The following is a 17,689-nucleotide window of genomic DNA, read 5'->3' as shown; positions in this document are numbered from 1 at the left end:
TTAGATGAGCTCGTGGCAACAGGAGGGGACAGTGTCTGTGGACCCGCATGACATTCTCAGGGGATCGGGCTCTGCACAAGTCTAGGCTGCTCCCTGGTCTGGTGAGCTGCATGCTGACTCCCACCACAGCAGGTGGTGGCCCCGGCCGTCGCCTGCACAGTGTGGTCCCTTTGCTCCATGTTCAGCCTTCGAACCTCTCAGTTCTCTAACCTCTCAACTACTCTGAGTCCCTGAAGGGAGCCTAGGGGCGCTCTGGGACACCTGCATATCCTGCATGGGTATAAAGAGCATATGATCCATCACTAGGGTAGGGGAAGCCAGGGAGTTTGAGAACTTAGATCCCACTTAGTCTTCCTCTAGCACATTTTTCTTTCCACAGTCCTTCAGGCCCAAAAAGGCAAGCTTCAGGCTATTTCCCTAACATCATGTTCTCCTTTTACGCTCAGACAATAAGACTTGAAGCCTAGCCATCACAGGCAGAGGAGGCCATGTGTCTAGACTATAGAAGTACTCTATGATCCAGTCCACAAGCTGAGACACTTCAAGGGGGTATATAAAAGAAATTAAAATGCATTTTGTGCCTTACCAAGCCTGGCTTTCAAGCCTTTGGTCTTGCTACTGACTCTAAAATACTATTTTAGATGTCAGAAGTAGCATACTGACTTTTTTCCTTGATACCAGCTGAAAAAACTTTAACGCTACCAGAGGCAGACAGGCGCCTTGAGCTGCCTAGAGAAAAGTCATAGAAATAGAGATGCAAAGGGGAAGAAAAGGTCCCATTTATATAGCTCGAGATATACTCTGAAGTTCCTCCATGAAGTTCAAAACCAGCGCTTCCCAATTCTTTGGCTCAGATGGGCTGTGCAACGAATCCTCAGCTCTAGAAACCTGGCATACTCGGGCTGTCTCCTGTAAGAAGACTATTTCAAGAAGTAACTCCTGCATTTGCAAAACTATGACCAGGGTTAGAGAGGACCAAGAGGGGAGTTGGAAACTTTGGTCTCACCAAGGTATAAAGATCCCTACCGAAATGAACAAGAAGAGGCAGCTTTTTTTTTTAAGCTTAAGATGCCATCTCTCTAATAAAGAATTTCCTAGGTGCTCTAAATCTTCATCAATCCTCCCCCCCAAATTCCTACAAGGAAGCCACCTTTACCCCCCTCTTCTTAGATGTGAAATTGGAGGCTTAACAAGATTGCGAGCTTGTCCCCAGATCACACAGCTCGTATGCACCCATCCACTGACAGCCCTTATGAGAAAGTTTGGCATTGTAATGGGGGCCAGGGTAGAGCTAGGGTGTTTCTCCTCCTCACAGCCTGAAGACAAGACAAATTGGCTGGGCCATGAAGCTGGTAACAGAGCCTCAGCATGCTAGCTATTGGGGTACTACCTTCATCTTTGCTCTGACATGTTCTAGGGAATCGGCTGGAGGCAGGGGAATGAGTACAGTGGCTTCTCAAAGAGGTCCCAGCATTTATGTGATTCTAGATAGGACAGAGAATCCCAAGCAGGACCAGGACAGGTTTGGATATAATAGAATCCAAGTCATTTTCCAATCTTCTTCCTTTGGTGCAGAACACAGGTTTTCTGTTCTCAGGATCCTCTGGAGCCTCATATCCCAGCTTTTTAAAAGCTCCCCTCTCTCCCTTCTCAGAGCTTGTTGGAGGTCTGTCCCTGGTATGCACTCTCCTTCACAGGAACAAGGAGCGTGAGGTGGAGACAGGATAGACTGGGTCACAAGGCCCAGTTTAGTGTGTGTCCCAGCCCAGTCCCCCCACTGAGCCCCAACCCTCACCTCCCCTGGTAGTGGGGCTCAGTGCAGACAGGGGAAGAATTGAAAGGACCCTTCAGTTTAGACCCCAGATTATCTCCTAAGCAGATACCCCCTTTTGAACTGGGGATGTAGGGCTTGGAAACTAGAAAATGCCAGGTCTCAAAGAGAGGAAAGAACAAGCCCAGCAATACACAGAGCTCTGTGTATTCAGAGGGAAGTTGGCAAGGCTGTGCTCGGGCAGAGAAACTCCGAGTGGTACAAAGGGACGTGCCCAGAGTGAAGAAATCATGCTAATTGTCTGCACCAGAACTGGAGAACGCCACCCAAAATGAAGAGAGAAAGGGGAGCTCTGTCCAGAGTGTTCAGTGCCCTGAGCCTCACGCCTTTTGTCTACCTTCTTCTGATGCAGACAGGTAGGACACCAGAAGGGTAAGAAAGGGTCTGGAGAAGGGGCCTGGTGCCTTCAAGAGAGAGAGGGGGTTGTTGAGGGCCAGAATGCCTTTGGGGCGGGAGGAGGGGGGAGAGCTCAGCTGCTGTGGGAAGCATCTCAGCGAATTCAGGCATTAGCGTTGGATGTATTTCCTCATTCCGTGTGCCTCCCACACGGCCCCTACTTCCCTCCCCCAAAAGGCTGCATGACTTTGGAGCTCCCACGGCATTCAGTACATTAGATGGAGGGCAGTGAGCCATTTCTTATGGGATGTCTTGTTGGCATGGGCCATTCCGACATTCTTTCCAAGGGATTATGGTGGGGCTTGGAGGGGTAGGGGAAATCTTGGTGTTGTACCTTCCCAACACCCACCCCTGGCTTCTCTGTAAAACAGCAAGTGAGATGAAAAAAGCTTCCAAGATCATGAGCCTCCTGGTTTTGGATAATAACACCAACCTGCCCATAACTCACTCCACACCGTGGACATCTACCTCCTGTACTGTCCCCTACCAACAACTTGGGGAATTTATCTTATTTTAAATATATGTGTTTATGGGCGTACATGCATGCACACACACACCCCCAACCCCCACTATTCCAGAGAGCCTAGGAACTCAAAATTCAGTGGGACAGATACAGAGATCATCCTAAGAAAATGAAGAAACTACTATGAGTCAGATATGCAGAGTGCAGAGGGTGCCCAGGATCAGAGAGGTCACCTACACCCCCTCCGACAGAAACTGGTGCTAATGGTGCAGGGTGAGCATCAGGAAATATCAGGGGAGGCTTCCTGGGAATGTCTGCACTAAATTTTAAAGAATGGGAAAAATAGGTAGGTGTGGGAGCAGGTGTTAGAGTTGGAGAAATGGGCAAAGGTCAACAGCTTGAAATAGCATTGTGTGTTCAGGAGCAGCCCAGCCATTCACTGCTGGAGAGGAGAGTGTGAACTGAGTTAGGCCAGAGACTTATAAACCCTGCTAAAGACCCTGGAATATAATCTGTAAACAGTAGAGTAGGCAGAGCTTGAACAGGTTTTAGTCCAGGATTGGGCAGGACCCGGTAGATATTGCACATACTCGCTCTGCTATGAGGCACTGGCGGAAAAATTAGAGAAAAACAAGATAGGAAAGGCCTAGTTGCTAAGGGCTGCCGTAAGGAAGAGCCACAAACTGCTTAAACAACAGAAATTGATAGTCTCACAGTTCTGGAGGCTAAAAGGTCAAGATCAAAGTGTCAGCAAGGCCACACTCCCTCTGAGGGAGGAAGGGAGGATCTGACCAGGGCGCTCTGCTAGCTTCGGGTAGTTCTTTGGAATCCGGCAGCATTATTTCAGTTGTCACAAGACTTTCTCCTTGTGCTTCTGTCCTTGTCCAAATTTCCCCTTTTTCTAAGGACACCGGTCAAATTGGATTAGGGGCCCACCTTATTCCACTGTGGCCTCATCTCATCTTATTATATCTGCAAGGACCGCACTGCCAAATGAGGTCACATTCTGAGGTGCTAGGGGTTAGGACTTCACCGTGTGAATTTTGGGGGACAGAATTCAACCCATAACAAGGCTATTGGTATAGTTTAGGAGAGAAATAACACGGGCTGGAATTAGAACAAAGATAGAGGGAATGAGGCATGTTGAAATAAAATTTTGGAAGGAAAGTCAGGGTGGAGTGATTGACAGGAAGTGGGAGGATCCAGAGACAGAGGTAGGGTCTCTGTGTGAAACCATAACCGGAAAATGGGACAGTGTGGGAGCTATGATAATCAGGATTGTCCATGTTGAGGGGAAATACCTACCTATGCGCATCTGGGAAAATGCTAAACAGCCTCAAGTTTGGACGGGCAGAGTAGGGAAGGTTGGAGAGAGGTATTTGGAAGCTGTTAGCCCGTCGGTGAGGTTTAAAACAATGAAGATGGACAATACCTTTTAGGAGGAGAAAATGGGCTGGAAAATGGAGCACTAAGTAACTCCAAGATTTGTAAAGGAAGGCAGAGGGGAAAAAAGACCATTGAGGAGACCAAGAAGAAAGAGGCAGAGGGAAAACTAGACGACTGTGGTGTCAGGAAAGTCAGGGGCATTGGGAGGTTGCCAGAGAATCAACATCAAATGTATCAAAGAAGGACAGAACAATAAGCACCTAGAAGAATCAGTTGGATGTGGTAATTAAGAGGTTACTATTAGCCTTAGTGAGAGCAGTCACTCTCACCAGGAAATTACAACCAGTTGAGGAAATAGTGAAGGCTCGATGTATGGGCACAGTGAATTGGGTACAGGATGAGTACAATGAAATGTACAAATCAGAGATGTTCCTAAACTCTTTCAGGTCATCAAATGATAAGGAAAACGATTATAGAAAGATCTTGTCAGTCAGTGTGACTAGGCAAAACCAAACACAAGGTGACAAAGGATCTTCTGTGTGGGAAAATGTAACAATAAATATAGCAGAAGAAAATTCTAAATATAAACTGTGCTAACAACATCTTGGTTATAACCTATGACAGGTAAGAGGAAAGAATAAGGTCAAATCATGGTACTGCTGTGGACTCAAGAGCAGTAAAGAACTGAGGTTCTATTAGGAATTTCTGCGATCCTCGATATATTAGTTAGGAAAATGCCAACTTCTGTGAAAAATAATTCCAAAATACAAGTTCCTGTAGTTCCTGTAGACTGGGTCTGGGATGAGGAAAGACTCTGTTCCATGAAGTTTTCCAGGGACCACACTGACGGAACTCTTATCAACTTTGACGTGTGTTTCCAATGGTCACCCTGAGGTTTATCCCCATTTATTTCAGGTAGAGAATTAAAAACAAACAAAACAGAGAGAGGTTTTCTGAACCAGCCTATAAGTGGTACTATGACTTCCACTGGTTCTATTGGCTGGTACTCAGTCATAAGGCCATACCTCACTGCAAGGGAGGCTGGAAAATGTAGTTTTTAAGATTGGAACTAGGAAGGGAGCTGGACCATGGGGCCCTGGCTTCTAAAGATTTACTTAATCCTCTGTGCTAATGGCAGCAACCACCAAGCCAGCCTCAGGCAAGTAATACTCAGTCTTTAATGCTCTGTCGCTAATACAGAATAATAAGGTTTTCCTAGATCTGTCACAGCCCAATTCATGGAACATTCAAACAAGGCCTTTCTAGAGGCAAGGACACTAATTTACAGACATAAACACAGCATACCATAAATCTAGATAATCTGATTGCAAGATTTGAGTCTCTCTATGTGATTCTAGAGCTATTCTTTCCTTTAGGAATCCAGTCAGAGGAAGCCCCTTACCTGGGTGTTACCCTTTCAGCCCTAGGATCACCTCTGCCTTATAGGTGCTATCTTTTTTTTCCTTTAATTGCAATTGAAAATTATATACAGGAAAATGCAGTTAGCATAAGGACACACTTTAATGAACATTTAAAAAGTGAACAAACCCTTATCATCAGTCCCCAAGATCAAGAAATAGAACATTTCAACACCTCACAACACCCCACACTATTCCAGTTATCATTGCCCCCACCTCAGGGCTGCAGTGGTATTCTAACTTCCAATTCAGATCAATTTTGCATATTTTTGAACTTCATATAAATGGAATCTTATGTATGCATTCTTTTGTGCCTGGTTTCTTTTGCTGAACACCGAATATGTCAGATTCACCCTTGTTGTGGAAATTGTAGTTTGTTTGCTCTCAGTGCTATACAGTATTCTCTTGTATGAATATACCACAGTTTATTTATCTATTCAACTTTGATAGACACTTTGGTCATTTCCAGTTTGGGGCTTTATGAGTAGAGTTGCTAAAACATTCTAGCACATGTCTTCTGGTGTACACATTTCTTTGGGGATATACTTAGGAGTGGAATTGAAGAGTAATATGTGTGCGTTTACCTTTAGATGTCGTTTAGCAGTGGTTGTGTCAATCCAAGTTCCCACCATCAGTGTTTGAGAGTTCAGAGGCTCCACATCTTCACCAATAGTTGTGTCTTCTTTGTCATTTTAGCCATTCTAGTATGATGTAGTATCAAATCATGGATTAAAATTGTGTCTCCATAATTATCAGTGAAGTTGTATCTTTTTCACATCTTTATCATCCATTCAGTGGTGCTTTTTTGTGAAGTACATGGCCCAAGTCTTTTATTGACTTTCTATCGGGTTTTCTGGATTTTTAAAAAGTTATTGATTTATAGGAGTTTTAAAAATATATTTTAGCTATGAGTCCTTTACAGGATACTTGTAATGCAAATATCTCCTGCTCTATGGCTTGCCTTTTCACTTGCTTACCAGTGTCTTTGGATGAACACGGGTTCTTAATTTTACTGGGTCTAATATATCATTTCCTTCTTGTATGGGTATCACTTTCATGTCCCAAGAAAACTGTGTCTGCCTTCAAGCCATGGAAATATTTTCCTATTTGTTTTTAATATTATTGTTTTACCTTTCACATTGAGATCTACAATCCATCTAGATTTGGTATTGTTGTAAGAAATGAGGTATGGGTTAAAATTAATTTTTTTTCCTATATGGTCCAGCACTATTCACTTGGGAAAAAAAAAATCCTTTTCCCTGCTGCACGGCAGTATCACTCTTGTCAGAAGTTGAGAGCTCATATGTGAGTATATTTTTGGATCTCTTATTTTGTTCCATTGATCTATTTGTCTATCCTTGTGCCCATATCACTGAATAACCTCTTGGGATTTTGATTGGGTTTGTATTAAACTGATAAGTCAGTTTGAGAGAACTGACAGCATAACAACAGTGATTGTTCCAATCCAAAAGATGGAAAATCTCTGTAAGCCACTGTAATGCTATTAGCTAGGTATACATTTCTGAACATCTACACTCTTTAGAATATCATTTAAAAGCCACCAAGACCCCTCTCTTCCTGAATCCCAAGGGTCTTCTTTACAATTTTCTGTTTCCTGGTTTTCTACTAATGATTTCCCTAAATGATTGACAGTTAAAATGATTTCACCCACACCTTACAGGCCTTACTAGGATACCAACATAAGAGTACAACACAATAGGCTCATCATGTGTATTCAGTGATGCCCCCATACAAGAGGAGCAGAGGAGAAGGTTGTTTTCTCCGAGCATCATTCATTAGGAAGAATATCAAAAACCAAAAGCAGAAGGCAGTATTTTCTCCTTTTAGAAAAATATGCTGTAGGGCTGCCTTTAAATTATTGTATGAAGTTCTGGCCACCACACCTCAAACAAAGAAAAAATAGAGTTGGAGAAAGCCGAGAGAAGGGTGTCTGTGATGGCCAAAGGGAGGAAGGGATTTCCTTGTGGAAAGAGATCCAAACAAAACAAAAAGCCCTTCAGATATAAAGGGTTCTAATGGCAGCCCATGTTGTCCGAGAGTATGAATTAGGTGTAGATAGCCCAAATCCAAGAACACATGTTTGGCACCATCTCACTGAATTTTTAAAAGGAAAACTTAAGGCAAATGCTGGTAAAAGGAGAACTCTGCCAAGCATAAAGGAGCACATAAAAATGAGTCAATGATGGTTTCTTTAAAGGAAGAGGCTATTAAGGGACCCCAAGGTTATTGGCAGGTACATCCTTACTCTTTAAAGCTTGACATTCCTTGGTACCACAGGAGGTCAAAACCCTACTTGAGGAGGGGCCGCCTACCCGACCCAGTAAGGCAAGCTTAAGTGGATAGGTCACACTTCACATCTTGCTGTAAAGCCAATTTTCCTTTTGTTCAGCCTGGGAGGGAACAGAAACTTTCTACATAATGGTGCCTCAGAGACTGGAGGATGACGATTAAGTTAATGGCTTCTCAGGGTTGAGCAGTCCTAGTCCCTTTTATTTCCACTGTGGATGGCGGTAGTTAGCCATTTCCTCACTCTGTGTCCTGCTTTGGCACCTGTCCCAGTTCTCTATGTCCCCTGAAAGTTGTGAAACCCTGAACTTAATACCGGCTCCAATTTTGGCTAGAGTTTTGAGAAACAGTGTTTGCTCAGCAAAAGGCTCCCTTTGTCAGCCTCTGAGAAAGACCTCTCCTTTCACTCCTGAGCACACATGCATACATCCCTGTGACTCCCCGGCACGAGGCAGGCGCCCAGCGACAAAAGGGCAAGGCCTAGGGCCATCCATATGCTGTAACTTCTCCAACATTTTCATCTGGAAGGATCAAGTTTAAACTGGCAGAAAGAGCAGATTTGAGTGGAGAAAGACATCACAGAAGGACTACTAGGACCTCGTATGGGACAGGAGAGCGTGGATGCAGGGAAGCTCCAGGGAAGGCCAGAGAAGCTGGAAGGGAAGGGGAATCCCTTCCACTTTTCCACTGGGCTGGGACTGTCAATGTGCAGCCCCCTGGAAAGAGGAAATGAGAACCCTCAAAGTTTGGCACTTGGGGTGCTAAACCCCAGGATGGCTCTGCATCTATACTGCTCATGTGCACACCCCACTATTTCAGGCTGAGACCCAAGGAAGGGGGATAGGTGCTCCCCAACTACTTGACCATCTCTGCCATGACCTTTAATGAAGCCAGTGATTTTTTTCAGGGTCACCTCAAGTCATATATCCCAAAGCCTGTTTGCCTATTCAGGGAAATTTGAAAGCTTGCTTTTCTAAACAAAGCCAAGCCTGGGACCTAGCAGTTGCTACTGAGGAAATGTAATACTCACAGAAACTAAGAGCTGGATGAAATCGTAAGGTCAATATGTGGTCAAATGGATTTCAGTCTGAAACGCAGTCTGAAATCCACAGGGATGCTTAGTAGCACCCCCAAGTTATTGAAGAGGACAGGACTCTGGTCCCCACCATCTCTTCTGCCAAACTGGGTGACAGGAACTAGATTTTGTTTCTTTTCATTTTTATATAAGGTTTTTAGGAACAAAAATACCTTTAATAAAAAACAGGTTTTTGAAAATTGTTGAATTTGTCTATTCTACTTGCCCTGAATTAAGACTTGTGTCAATAACAAGCATGTAATATTCGTTCGTGTGGCAGCTTTCATCCTTGTAGCGGTTTCTTCCACACTGAAGGTTTTGTGATTCTAACATACCTGTCAGGTAATGAATTGATCATATAATGTCAGAGTTGGGAAGGCCCCTACAGATCATGTAGTCCCACCACCTCATTATACAAAGGAGAAAACTGAGGCACAGACAGGTAAAAGAATAGTCCATTGGCCTTTCCTTGACTACTTCCAAAGACGATGAGCTCACTACTTAATAAAGCACTTGTTCCAAAAATGGACTGAATAGGCTTATTAAATTAAATTTGCTGTGGTCTCCACAGGTAACCTTTTAATTGCCTCCTGGTTTGGTCTGGGTCCTCTAGGCACAAGAAAGGAATAAGGAATAGAAAGGTACTACTTAGCTTTCCCAAATCTAAACTGTGGCAGTAGCAGAATAGGAAATAGGGGTGAGAAAGAAAGAGGAAACTTCAGAGGCATTGACAGAGTAGCACCCCCATCCTTACTCTTTAAAGCTTGACATTTAGGCTGGGGTGCAAAAGGGCCGAGAGCCTGACTTGCATGTGTCTACTCAGCTAAATTCAGCCCTGCTCCCAACCGACATCCTCTCCCAAAGAACCCCCTCAGGTGGTATTGCTTTACAAGGCCAGGTAACACCACTGAATGGCATCTCTTCAGGCCCCAAAGCTCCTAAGAGATCTCTGAAATGTGAGATGTATCTCTGGATAGGGCAGCCATCAGAGAAGATGGTGAAATCCCATAATTACAGGGCTGGAACAAATCGATGAGAACATCTAGGTCACTCCCCATTTCGCCTATGGGGAATCTGAGCCCCAAACTGCTAAGTGACTTTTCCTAGGTCCCACGTCAACACTAGGGCCCAGATCTCTGGTGTCCAGCCTTGTGTTCTCTCTGCTACACAGTAACTGACAGGCATACTGTGCTTTCCCACTGGGAACCTGATAAGGCAGTTGCTCCTGTTACGGTTTTTATCCTTATTTTCTAAATGAGAAGAAAGATGACGTGCCCAAATCCACACAGCCAGTAAGTGGTGGAGCCCAAGCTTACAAGGCCTTCTGATTGCAAATTCCTTGCTCCACACACCCACCCCAAATCCCTCTTCTATAAGGGATGAAAATTGGGCTGGAATTTGGGTGAATTTCCAAAACCACCTACCCAGGTGCAGGACTGCTCTGCCCTGGGCAGGACTAGTAAAATGCTACGTGCAGCTGGGGACAAGGACAGGGGGCTCTCGGTACGACTGGAGAGGGTCCAGTTGTCTTCAGGCCCCTGAACTTCCCCTTTGTTGGCACTGTCCCATAACACATTCCTGTCCCTCTGCATTTATAGTCCCACACTTTCTCCCTCCCCCACTCACCCAGTCCCCAGCGAGGCAGGAAACCTGACAAACTGGCCCTAAGGCCAAGGACCTGTAAGCTTCAGGGAGTAGGGAGCGGGTCGGTCTGTTTTACTCACCGATATACTCCAAGGACATAGAACACTGCCTGGCACGTGGGACATGCTCCACAAACATTTCTGTGAATGGGGCACCCGGGGTGTGGGTTAGCTGGAATCGTCCTCAAGAGGAAGGCCGTGGGGAAGTCCTGCGGGGCAGATGGAAGGACGATCGAGGGCAAACGGCTGGGTGTGAGGGAGCAGCGGGAGCTGCAGTGGGAGCAGGGATGGCGCCAGAGGGCCAGAAGGGGGGCTGGCAGCGAGTGAAGGGCCCAGGAGGGGGACGCTCGAGATCAGACGACCTGGAGGTGGGCGTGCAAGGAGCCACAGCCTGACGCTGCCCGCTCCTCGGCCTCTGTCCACAGAGCCCCTGGAGGGGGTGAACGTCACCAGCCCGGTGCGCCTGATCCACGGCGCGGTGGGGAAGTCAGCCCTGCTCTCCGTGCGGTACAGCAGTAGCAGCTCTGACAAGCCTGTGGTGAAGTGGCAGCTGAGGCGGGACAAGCCAGTGACCGTGGTGCAGTCCATCGGCACGGAGGTCATCGGCACCCTGCGGCCTGACTACCGGGACCGCATCCGCCTCTTCGAAAACGGCTCCCTGCTTCTCAGCGACCTGCAGCTGGCCGATGAGGGCACCTACGAGGTCGAGATCTCCATCACCGATGACACCTTCACCGGCGAGAAGACCATCAACCTCACTGTGGACGGTAAAGGGCTCCGGCAGGGAAGGGACGCGGGACTGGTGACTGCGCCCAGGGCACGGCCTGCCTGGTACACTAGCTAGACCCTGGGAAAACCAGCACGGGAGTCACGTGGGACCTGAGCGTGCACCAACTGGGCAGTAGGAGCTGGCACACAGGCCACGGCTAACACGTTTAGAGTGCTCACTATTCTTAGTGCTTTGCACAATTGACTCATTCAATGCTTATAATAATCTAGGAGCAGTCAATTTCATTATTTCCATTTGGCAGATGAGGAAACTGAGGCACAAAAAGGTAGAGTAACTTGGCCAAGGTCATGCAGCTAGTAAATGACAGACCCAATATTTGAACCTAGACAGTCAGACCTAGACTTTGCCAACTGAAATATGTTCTGGGTGAGGTCAGTTTAAGGCAGCCTGGAAAGGTATTTGGGAAGAAAGGGAGGGAAGGTCCACAAGGGCAGGGGCCATGGCTGTCCTGTTCAGCACTTTAGCCCCTGTGCTTAGTAGGTGCCTAACAAATAGTAAATAAATGAGTGAATGAATGAATGGATGGAGGGATGCTGGGAAAGGATTGGAATGATGACTCATGAAGGGCCTTCCCAGCCCACAAATTGAGCTGTGATGTATTGGAAGCCAGGGCGTTAACAAGGGGAAGGGAGAAGCTCTTTGGCACATGGCTCACAGGCTCCCCCACCCCTGGGGCTCAGTGCCCATTTCGAAGCCGCAGGTGTTAGTGGCTTCGACCACTGTGCTGGAGCTCAGCGAGGCCTTCACCCTGAACTGCTCGCACGAGAATGGCACCAAGCCCAGCTACACCTGGCTGAAGGACGGCAAGCCCCTCCTCAATGACTCGCGAATGCTCCTGTCCCCTGACCAAAAGGTGCTCACCATCACCCGCGTGCTCATGGAGGATGATGACCTGTACAGCTGTGTGGTGGAGAACCCCATCAGCCAGGGCCGCAGCCTGCCGGTCAAGATCACCGTATACAGTGAGTCTCCCTGCCTGCCCTCCCTTAGGACTCCAGGCCCTGAGAGGCAGGGGCCATGCCATCAGGGACTAAGGACTTCCCAGAAACAGTGCCACTGGAGAGAGAGAGAGGCAGAGATGGGCCACTCCAAGGAGGACAGCTGCGGGTGCGAGGTGGGCTGTGCGCGAGCTCCGCTGCTGGCCAGCATTGCTGCTGGGCTCCTTTTCTCTCCTCCTGCCCCTGCCAACCCTTCTGAAGTCTCTCCCCCTCTCTCTGCCTCGCCTTCTAGGAAGAAGTTCCCTCTACATCATCTTGTCCACAGGGGGCATCTTCCTTCTTGTGACCTTGGTGACAGTCTGTGCCTGCTGGAAACCCTCCAAAAAGTCTGGGTAACTCTCCAAGCTCCAGACCCTGAGCACCCTAATCCTCCCACTCATCCCAATCCCAATCTCTTTTCTTTTCCTAGTCTTTTTAAATGCCCCTCGTCCCAGGGTCTTGCCCCTCTTCTCAGAGGATCCATCTTACCATTGTGTGTGTTGTGCATGGAAACACATCCTGTGCACATGGCCCCCCACAACCTTAAAACTATCATACTGGTTTCACTGGCAGGGCACCTCTAGTGCACCAGGCACTGTGGTTGTGGTTAGTGTACTACCTGTTAAGTATGATTATCGGTAGTTACAATGACACTGACACTCTGATTGGTTAAAGGATTTGCCTACAGTCACAGTGCTAGCGACAGACTCAGGATGCAAACCTAGATGTGACACATTCCAAAGCTTATGGACTGCTCCCACTCCCACAGCATCCGGCCCACCTTCCTATTACAAAGCCTCTCTTGCCACCGTCAGATCCCCCATGTGTCCCCCACCCCAGTTCTTCTCCTGTTCATACTCAACAGCTCTGTTCACGAGATGCTGGGTTCATCTGCAGGAAGAAGAGAAAGCTAGAGAAGCAAAACTCCCTGGAATATATGGATCAGCATGATGACCGCCTGAAAGTAGAAGGTGAGCCCCCAGCATCCCACTCACCCATCCCGTCATCATTCAGATCAGTGGGCTGCTGGGAAAGGGCAGAACTGGACGACAAGGAAGCCAGCTCTGCAGGGCCCCTTCCTCCACCAATTGCACGAAGACTGCAGAGCAGGGAGAGGAGCGGCCAAGGTAGGAAGGACCACAGGGAATCCGGGTCCTTTGGTGGAGTTTCTGGTGGGGCTGACCGGCCACCTGGGGAACAGAGTGTAGGTGCTGGCTGGCGGCAAGGGTTCCGTATGTGGGCCAGCCCTCCCATTCTTTGCCCTGTGCAGCAGATACCCTCCCACGAAGTGGAGAGCATGAGCGGAAGAACCCCATGGCGCTCTATATCCTGAAGGACAAGGTGAGCAGCTCTGGGCTGCGAGCCCCACAGACACCCAGTGACCCCCTACCACGTGCTAGTGCTGGGTAGCCATACCACATGGATAGATAGCCCTTCATGATACTCAGAATAACCCTGAGAAATATTTGTGTCATCTGCACTCCAGAGATCAGAAAAATAGGGCTGACAGGTGAAATGACTTGCCCAGGATCAACAAGTAATACAAGTGGCAGACTTTGGCTTCAAATCCAAGTCTTTGGGCATCCACCCTGGTGATTTCCCCACTGTTCCACAACTAACTCTGTCCCAGACTGTCCAAGACAGGTGGAAAGAGAAGAGTAAGGGGACAAATCACTCATTTTAACGCATTTCAACATTTACTGAGCGCCTACTGTTTGCCAGGCACCGTGCTAATTTGTCGCGTATTTCAAGAAAAATTAGACCTATGTCTGCAGCCTTCCAGGAGGTGGGAGTGTGGAGGGACCGTCTCCTTCCCCTCGGTATTCCCAGCACCCTCGAACACCAGGCGGGCTCCCGGACTGGGCCGTCCGTCCGCTGACCCCCGTGTCCTTGCAGGACTCCCCGGAGCCCGAGGAGAACCCTCCCCCGGAGCCTCGGAGCGCGTCAGAGCCCGGCCCGCCCGGCTACTCCGCGTCGCCAGCAGTGCCCGGCCGCTCGCCGGGGCTGCCCATCCGCTCTGCCCGCCGCTACCCGCGCTCCCCGGCGCGCTCCCCGGCCACCGGCCGGACGCACACGTCGCCGCCCCGGGCCCCGAGCTCCCCGGGCCGCTCGCGCAGCGCCTCACGCACACTGCGGACTGCGGGCGTGCCCCTGATCCGCGAGCAAGACGAGGCCGGCCCGGTGGAGATCAGCGCGTGAGCCGTCTCGGGGCCCCCGAGGCACCCGCGCGCGGCGGCCAGCGGACCGGGGAGGGCGGGAAGCGGGGCTCCGGCCGCCGGGGCCAAGGGGGGGCGCGGTGTGCCGCGTGGGTCTACGTGTGACCGAGTGTGAGCAGGCGCAGGTGTGGGGGGCGCAGCGGGGAGGCGGAGAGTGGGTCTGGCGGTGACTCGGTGGCGCTTGCTGCTGGTTCCCTGGCTGTGTTCTGAGTGGGTGTGGGGTGTGCCCTCTTAGGACTGCATAGATATTAAATTTCCAGCCCAGTCTCCCTAGGGTCTTATGGAAACTAACATCAGTAACCTAACCCCCGTGACTGTCCTGTGCCCTTCGCAGAAGTGCCGGGTTTTCCACCCACGTCCCTTCCCTCCCAACGAACGCGTGCTGCCTGGGGCACTGGTCTAGCTAGGCCAGATTAGAGAAGCCACTTGCTCTAAACGCACAACTGCTCTGAACTGCAGGGAGGTCAGATGCCGGTTACTGGGTGTACAGGGGGCTGTTCTGAGCATCAGAGAATCGTGAAGCACCCTTCTCTGGGTCACCTGCCAGCTGGTGGGAGACGAGCTCAAGCACATTCCTTGGCCCCTGACCTGGCCCTAGCAAGGCCGATGGATTCCAGCCTCCCTTGTCTGGCTTCCTCCCAAAGCTTCCCTCAGTGGCATGCCAAGCATTCTTTCCGTCTCTTCCTCTAGAGAGGGGATGCCCACTCACTGTCCTGGCCCAGAAAGCTAGTGAAGACCTGTTCTTGAACCCCTCACACCTATGCCTTCTCCCTGGCTTCCTTACAAAACAAGCCTTTCAAACAATCATTATCCCCGGGAAAGGTGGTTGGGCTTCCTCCAGCTGTAAGAGAATAAGGTTCCACTTGCCAGAGAAAACAGGGTGGGGCTGGGAAGCTTGTGCTCTTTCTCATGTCAGGGAGACGTGATCCAGCCAGCCCTTGGCCTCTGGCCTCCCACCTGCCCTGCTCCCAGATGCTCAGATCCCAGGAGGTGGTGCAGGACAGACTCCCTCATCACACAAACAGAACACAGAGGCTGGGCCACTGGGGAGCCGGGCCATGCTTGTGCCACCGCATCTTGCATGGTCAGTAGGAGAGACAATAATCTACTGTGTGAGGAGAGAGGACAGTTAAAAGACTCAAGGAAAAGGAGGCCCTCTGTGTGTTCTGACCTCTCTTCCCTGATGCCTCTAGGGCTCTTGCCTCCCTGGCCCCTCCCCAGCCCCCTAAACTCCAGCTCTGACTCTCCACCATCCCACAGAGCAACTCCCAAGGGCCCTGTTCCCCACCACTCCACATGGGGCCCGTTTTGTCCAAGCCTGAAGGGCAGTAACATTCCTATTTGGCTCCTCCGCCCTTACCTGGACAGCTCGCCCCTCACAGCTCCCTGCCCTCTGCACCCCTCCAGGCTCACTTGAGCCAGTGTGACTTTGCAGCTTCCCTTAGTTTGCCAGAACTGCTCTCCCCACTCTCCCAGTGCCTCATCCAGAACACAATAATGCACATACGGGAAAGCTGCTCAGGCAAGAGGGAGATGCAGGACTTGGGAAGGGGTACAAGCTGGTCAGCCTTGAGAGGCAGGGTGAAGGTAGGGTAAGATGGGAGCATGCTGCACAACCCCCTGGTGAGAAATCCCCAAGGGGCTGGCTTCCTGGGCTCAAGCCAAATTTGCCTTAAACTGGGGAGAGGGGTAAGGGGGTGGGTAAATAAGGAAATGGTTTTGCTTTTGTTTTGTTTGGGTTTGATCTTCATCTTTGTATTACTAGCATCTAGCAAAGTGCCTAGCACATACTGGATGCTCAATAAACTTTTGATGAAATGACAATTTATTCCACTTAAGCGGCAAGAACAAACAGCTTAAAAATACCAGTCATTTCCCTTTTCTCTTTTCTCCTCAGCTTCCTTCACCATCCTTCAACCTCTTTGCAAACCCCCAGTGGTCTACTCCAAAATCATCACTCACTCACCCATTCATTCATTCTGGTATTCTTTCATTTATTCAACAAACATTTGTTAATTTCCCACAGACCAGGCACTGTGGTAAACACTGGGGAAACAGCATAATTATGCCATGATCCCTACCCAGAAGACTGTTTCACAGATAAGTAATAATAAGTAGATTATTACAATACAGTGTGAAAAATGCAGTGACAGAGGTAGATACTTTGTGTTCTGGGAGCATGTAGAAGGTCATCTAATCCAGCAAAGATGTCTAGAAAAGGCCTGAATTTAGTCCTAGAAAGATTAGTTAATCAGGTGAGGGGGGAAAAAAAAGATGAAAGGCTCCATATTCCAGGCAGAAAGAACAGCATGTATAAAAGCTTGGAAGTGTAAGGTGAGTCTAGACCACTTAGGACTCATAAAATGTGGATTACTCAGTGGCAAATTTGCCCTGTAATGGACAGTTAGATTTGTGCCAGTGGCAAGGTTGGGGAACTGGACCTGAGACTCCTGGAGTAAGGTGATATGCTGGAAGGCAGGGGTCCCAAGTTGGTAGCATCCCAGGCTTCTAAAATAAAATGCAACTCCTCACTGGAGAAAAGCATCTCCTAAAATTTTCAGAGATTAAGATCAATGGAAGATGAGTTGACAATGAAAGGGCATTAACCTAACAAAACATGTTTCACCTTTTGGGCTCTGAAGCATTTTTCAGGAGCTGTGGATGAAGACCAAATATGTCTGAGAAATATATATTTAGTCATCTGAATGACCAAACATATATTTCTTATAAATCATTATATCACACCGGTGGTCTTTGGCTGGAGGACATTGACAGGCTGAACACAAAGTACAGGAACTGATCTCCCCCTTGGACTTGTGAGCAGACAGTTAAACAGTGATGCCAGCAGCCTTTGAAATTCCCTGTTGGTCCAATCTGCAATGTTTGGCCTAGGTGTGATGCACAGATAGTCACTGGTATTGAGAAAGTCTAGAAACTGTGGGGTTGAGAGTACAAGACAGGATTTCCCCGTGGATCCTGAAATTACCCATGAAGTTCATAGGACCAGAAACTAGGAATTGGAATCAGGGCCATTTTTCCAGTAAGCCGAGAGGAGACCATTACTTTCCTCTCTCTTGACTCAATTTCCCTGCAGCTGTTGACATCTTGGAATGAAGATAAGAATTTAGAGTCAGAACAGACTCAAGCAAAGTGGGGAAATAAAACAAAACACAAAACAAGACAAAAA

At 48.6% G+C, this 17,689-nt stretch overlaps 2 protein-coding genes across 5 annotated transcripts; one reads left to right on the top strand and one right to left on the bottom strand.

The window, feature by feature from the left end:
- Positions 1–1,769: 1,769 nt before the first annotated feature.
- Positions 1,770–14,594, top strand: HEPACAM (hepatic and glial cell adhesion molecule). Of its 4 annotated transcripts, none has more exons than XM_036930073.2 (7): positions 1,770–2,187; positions 10,945–11,286; positions 11,990–12,271; positions 12,540–12,639; positions 13,184–13,413; positions 13,560–13,627; positions 14,183–14,594. In XM_036930073.2, exons 1-7 carry the CDS (start codon positions 2,103–2,105, stop codon positions 14,483–14,485), a joined length of 1,410 nt encoding a protein of 469 aa, XP_036785968.2. In that variant the 5' UTR covers positions 1,770–2,102; the 3' UTR covers positions 14,486–14,594. The 4 variants fall into 4 exon arrangements, with proteins under 4 accessions (XP_036785968.2, XP_036785971.1, XP_036785967.2 ...); XM_036930076.2 differs by having other exon boundaries at positions 1,772–2,187; positions 13,184–13,257; positions 14,183–14,593; XM_036930072.2 differs by having other exon boundaries at positions 1,772–2,187; positions 13,557–13,627; positions 14,183–14,593.
- A 105-nt stretch (positions 14,595–14,699) lies between these two features.
- On the bottom strand, positions 14,700–16,380 carry HEPN1 (hepatocellular carcinoma, down-regulated 1). Its single transcript, XM_057490632.1, is given in 2 exon segments — positions 14,700–15,704; positions 15,706–16,380. Coding segments are annotated over 2 exon segments (249 nt in total). The 5' UTR covers positions 15,838–16,380; the 3' UTR covers positions 14,700–15,587.
- Positions 16,381–17,689: the final 1,309 nt, after the last annotated feature.

This window comes from Manis pentadactyla, chromosome 13 (assembly GCF_030020395.1).
Source record: "Manis pentadactyla isolate mManPen7 chromosome 13, mManPen7.hap1, whole genome shotgun sequence".
In the NCBI taxonomy this organism is placed as follows: domain Eukaryota; kingdom Metazoa; phylum Chordata; class Mammalia; order Pholidota; family Manidae; genus Manis; species Manis pentadactyla.
The sequence above is the reverse complement of the archived record's forward strand: the minus strand, read 5'-3'. Positions and strand labels throughout refer to the sequence as shown.

Excerpts from the sequence above, each read along its gene's own strand:
- HEPACAM (XM_036930072.2), top strand. The coding sequence starts at position 2,103 with ATGAAGAGAGAAAGGGGAGCTCTGTCCAGAGTGTTCAGTGCCCTGAGC. Across the intron at positions 12,640-13,183 it reads AAACCCTCCAAAAAGTCTGG|GAAGAAGAGAAAGCTAGAGA; the intron begins GTAACTCTCCAA and ends GTTCATCTGCAG. Across the intron at positions 13,414-13,556 it reads CAGGGAGAGGAGCGGCCAAG|CAGATACCCTCCCACGAAGT; the intron begins GTAGGAAGGACC and ends TGCCCTGTGCAG.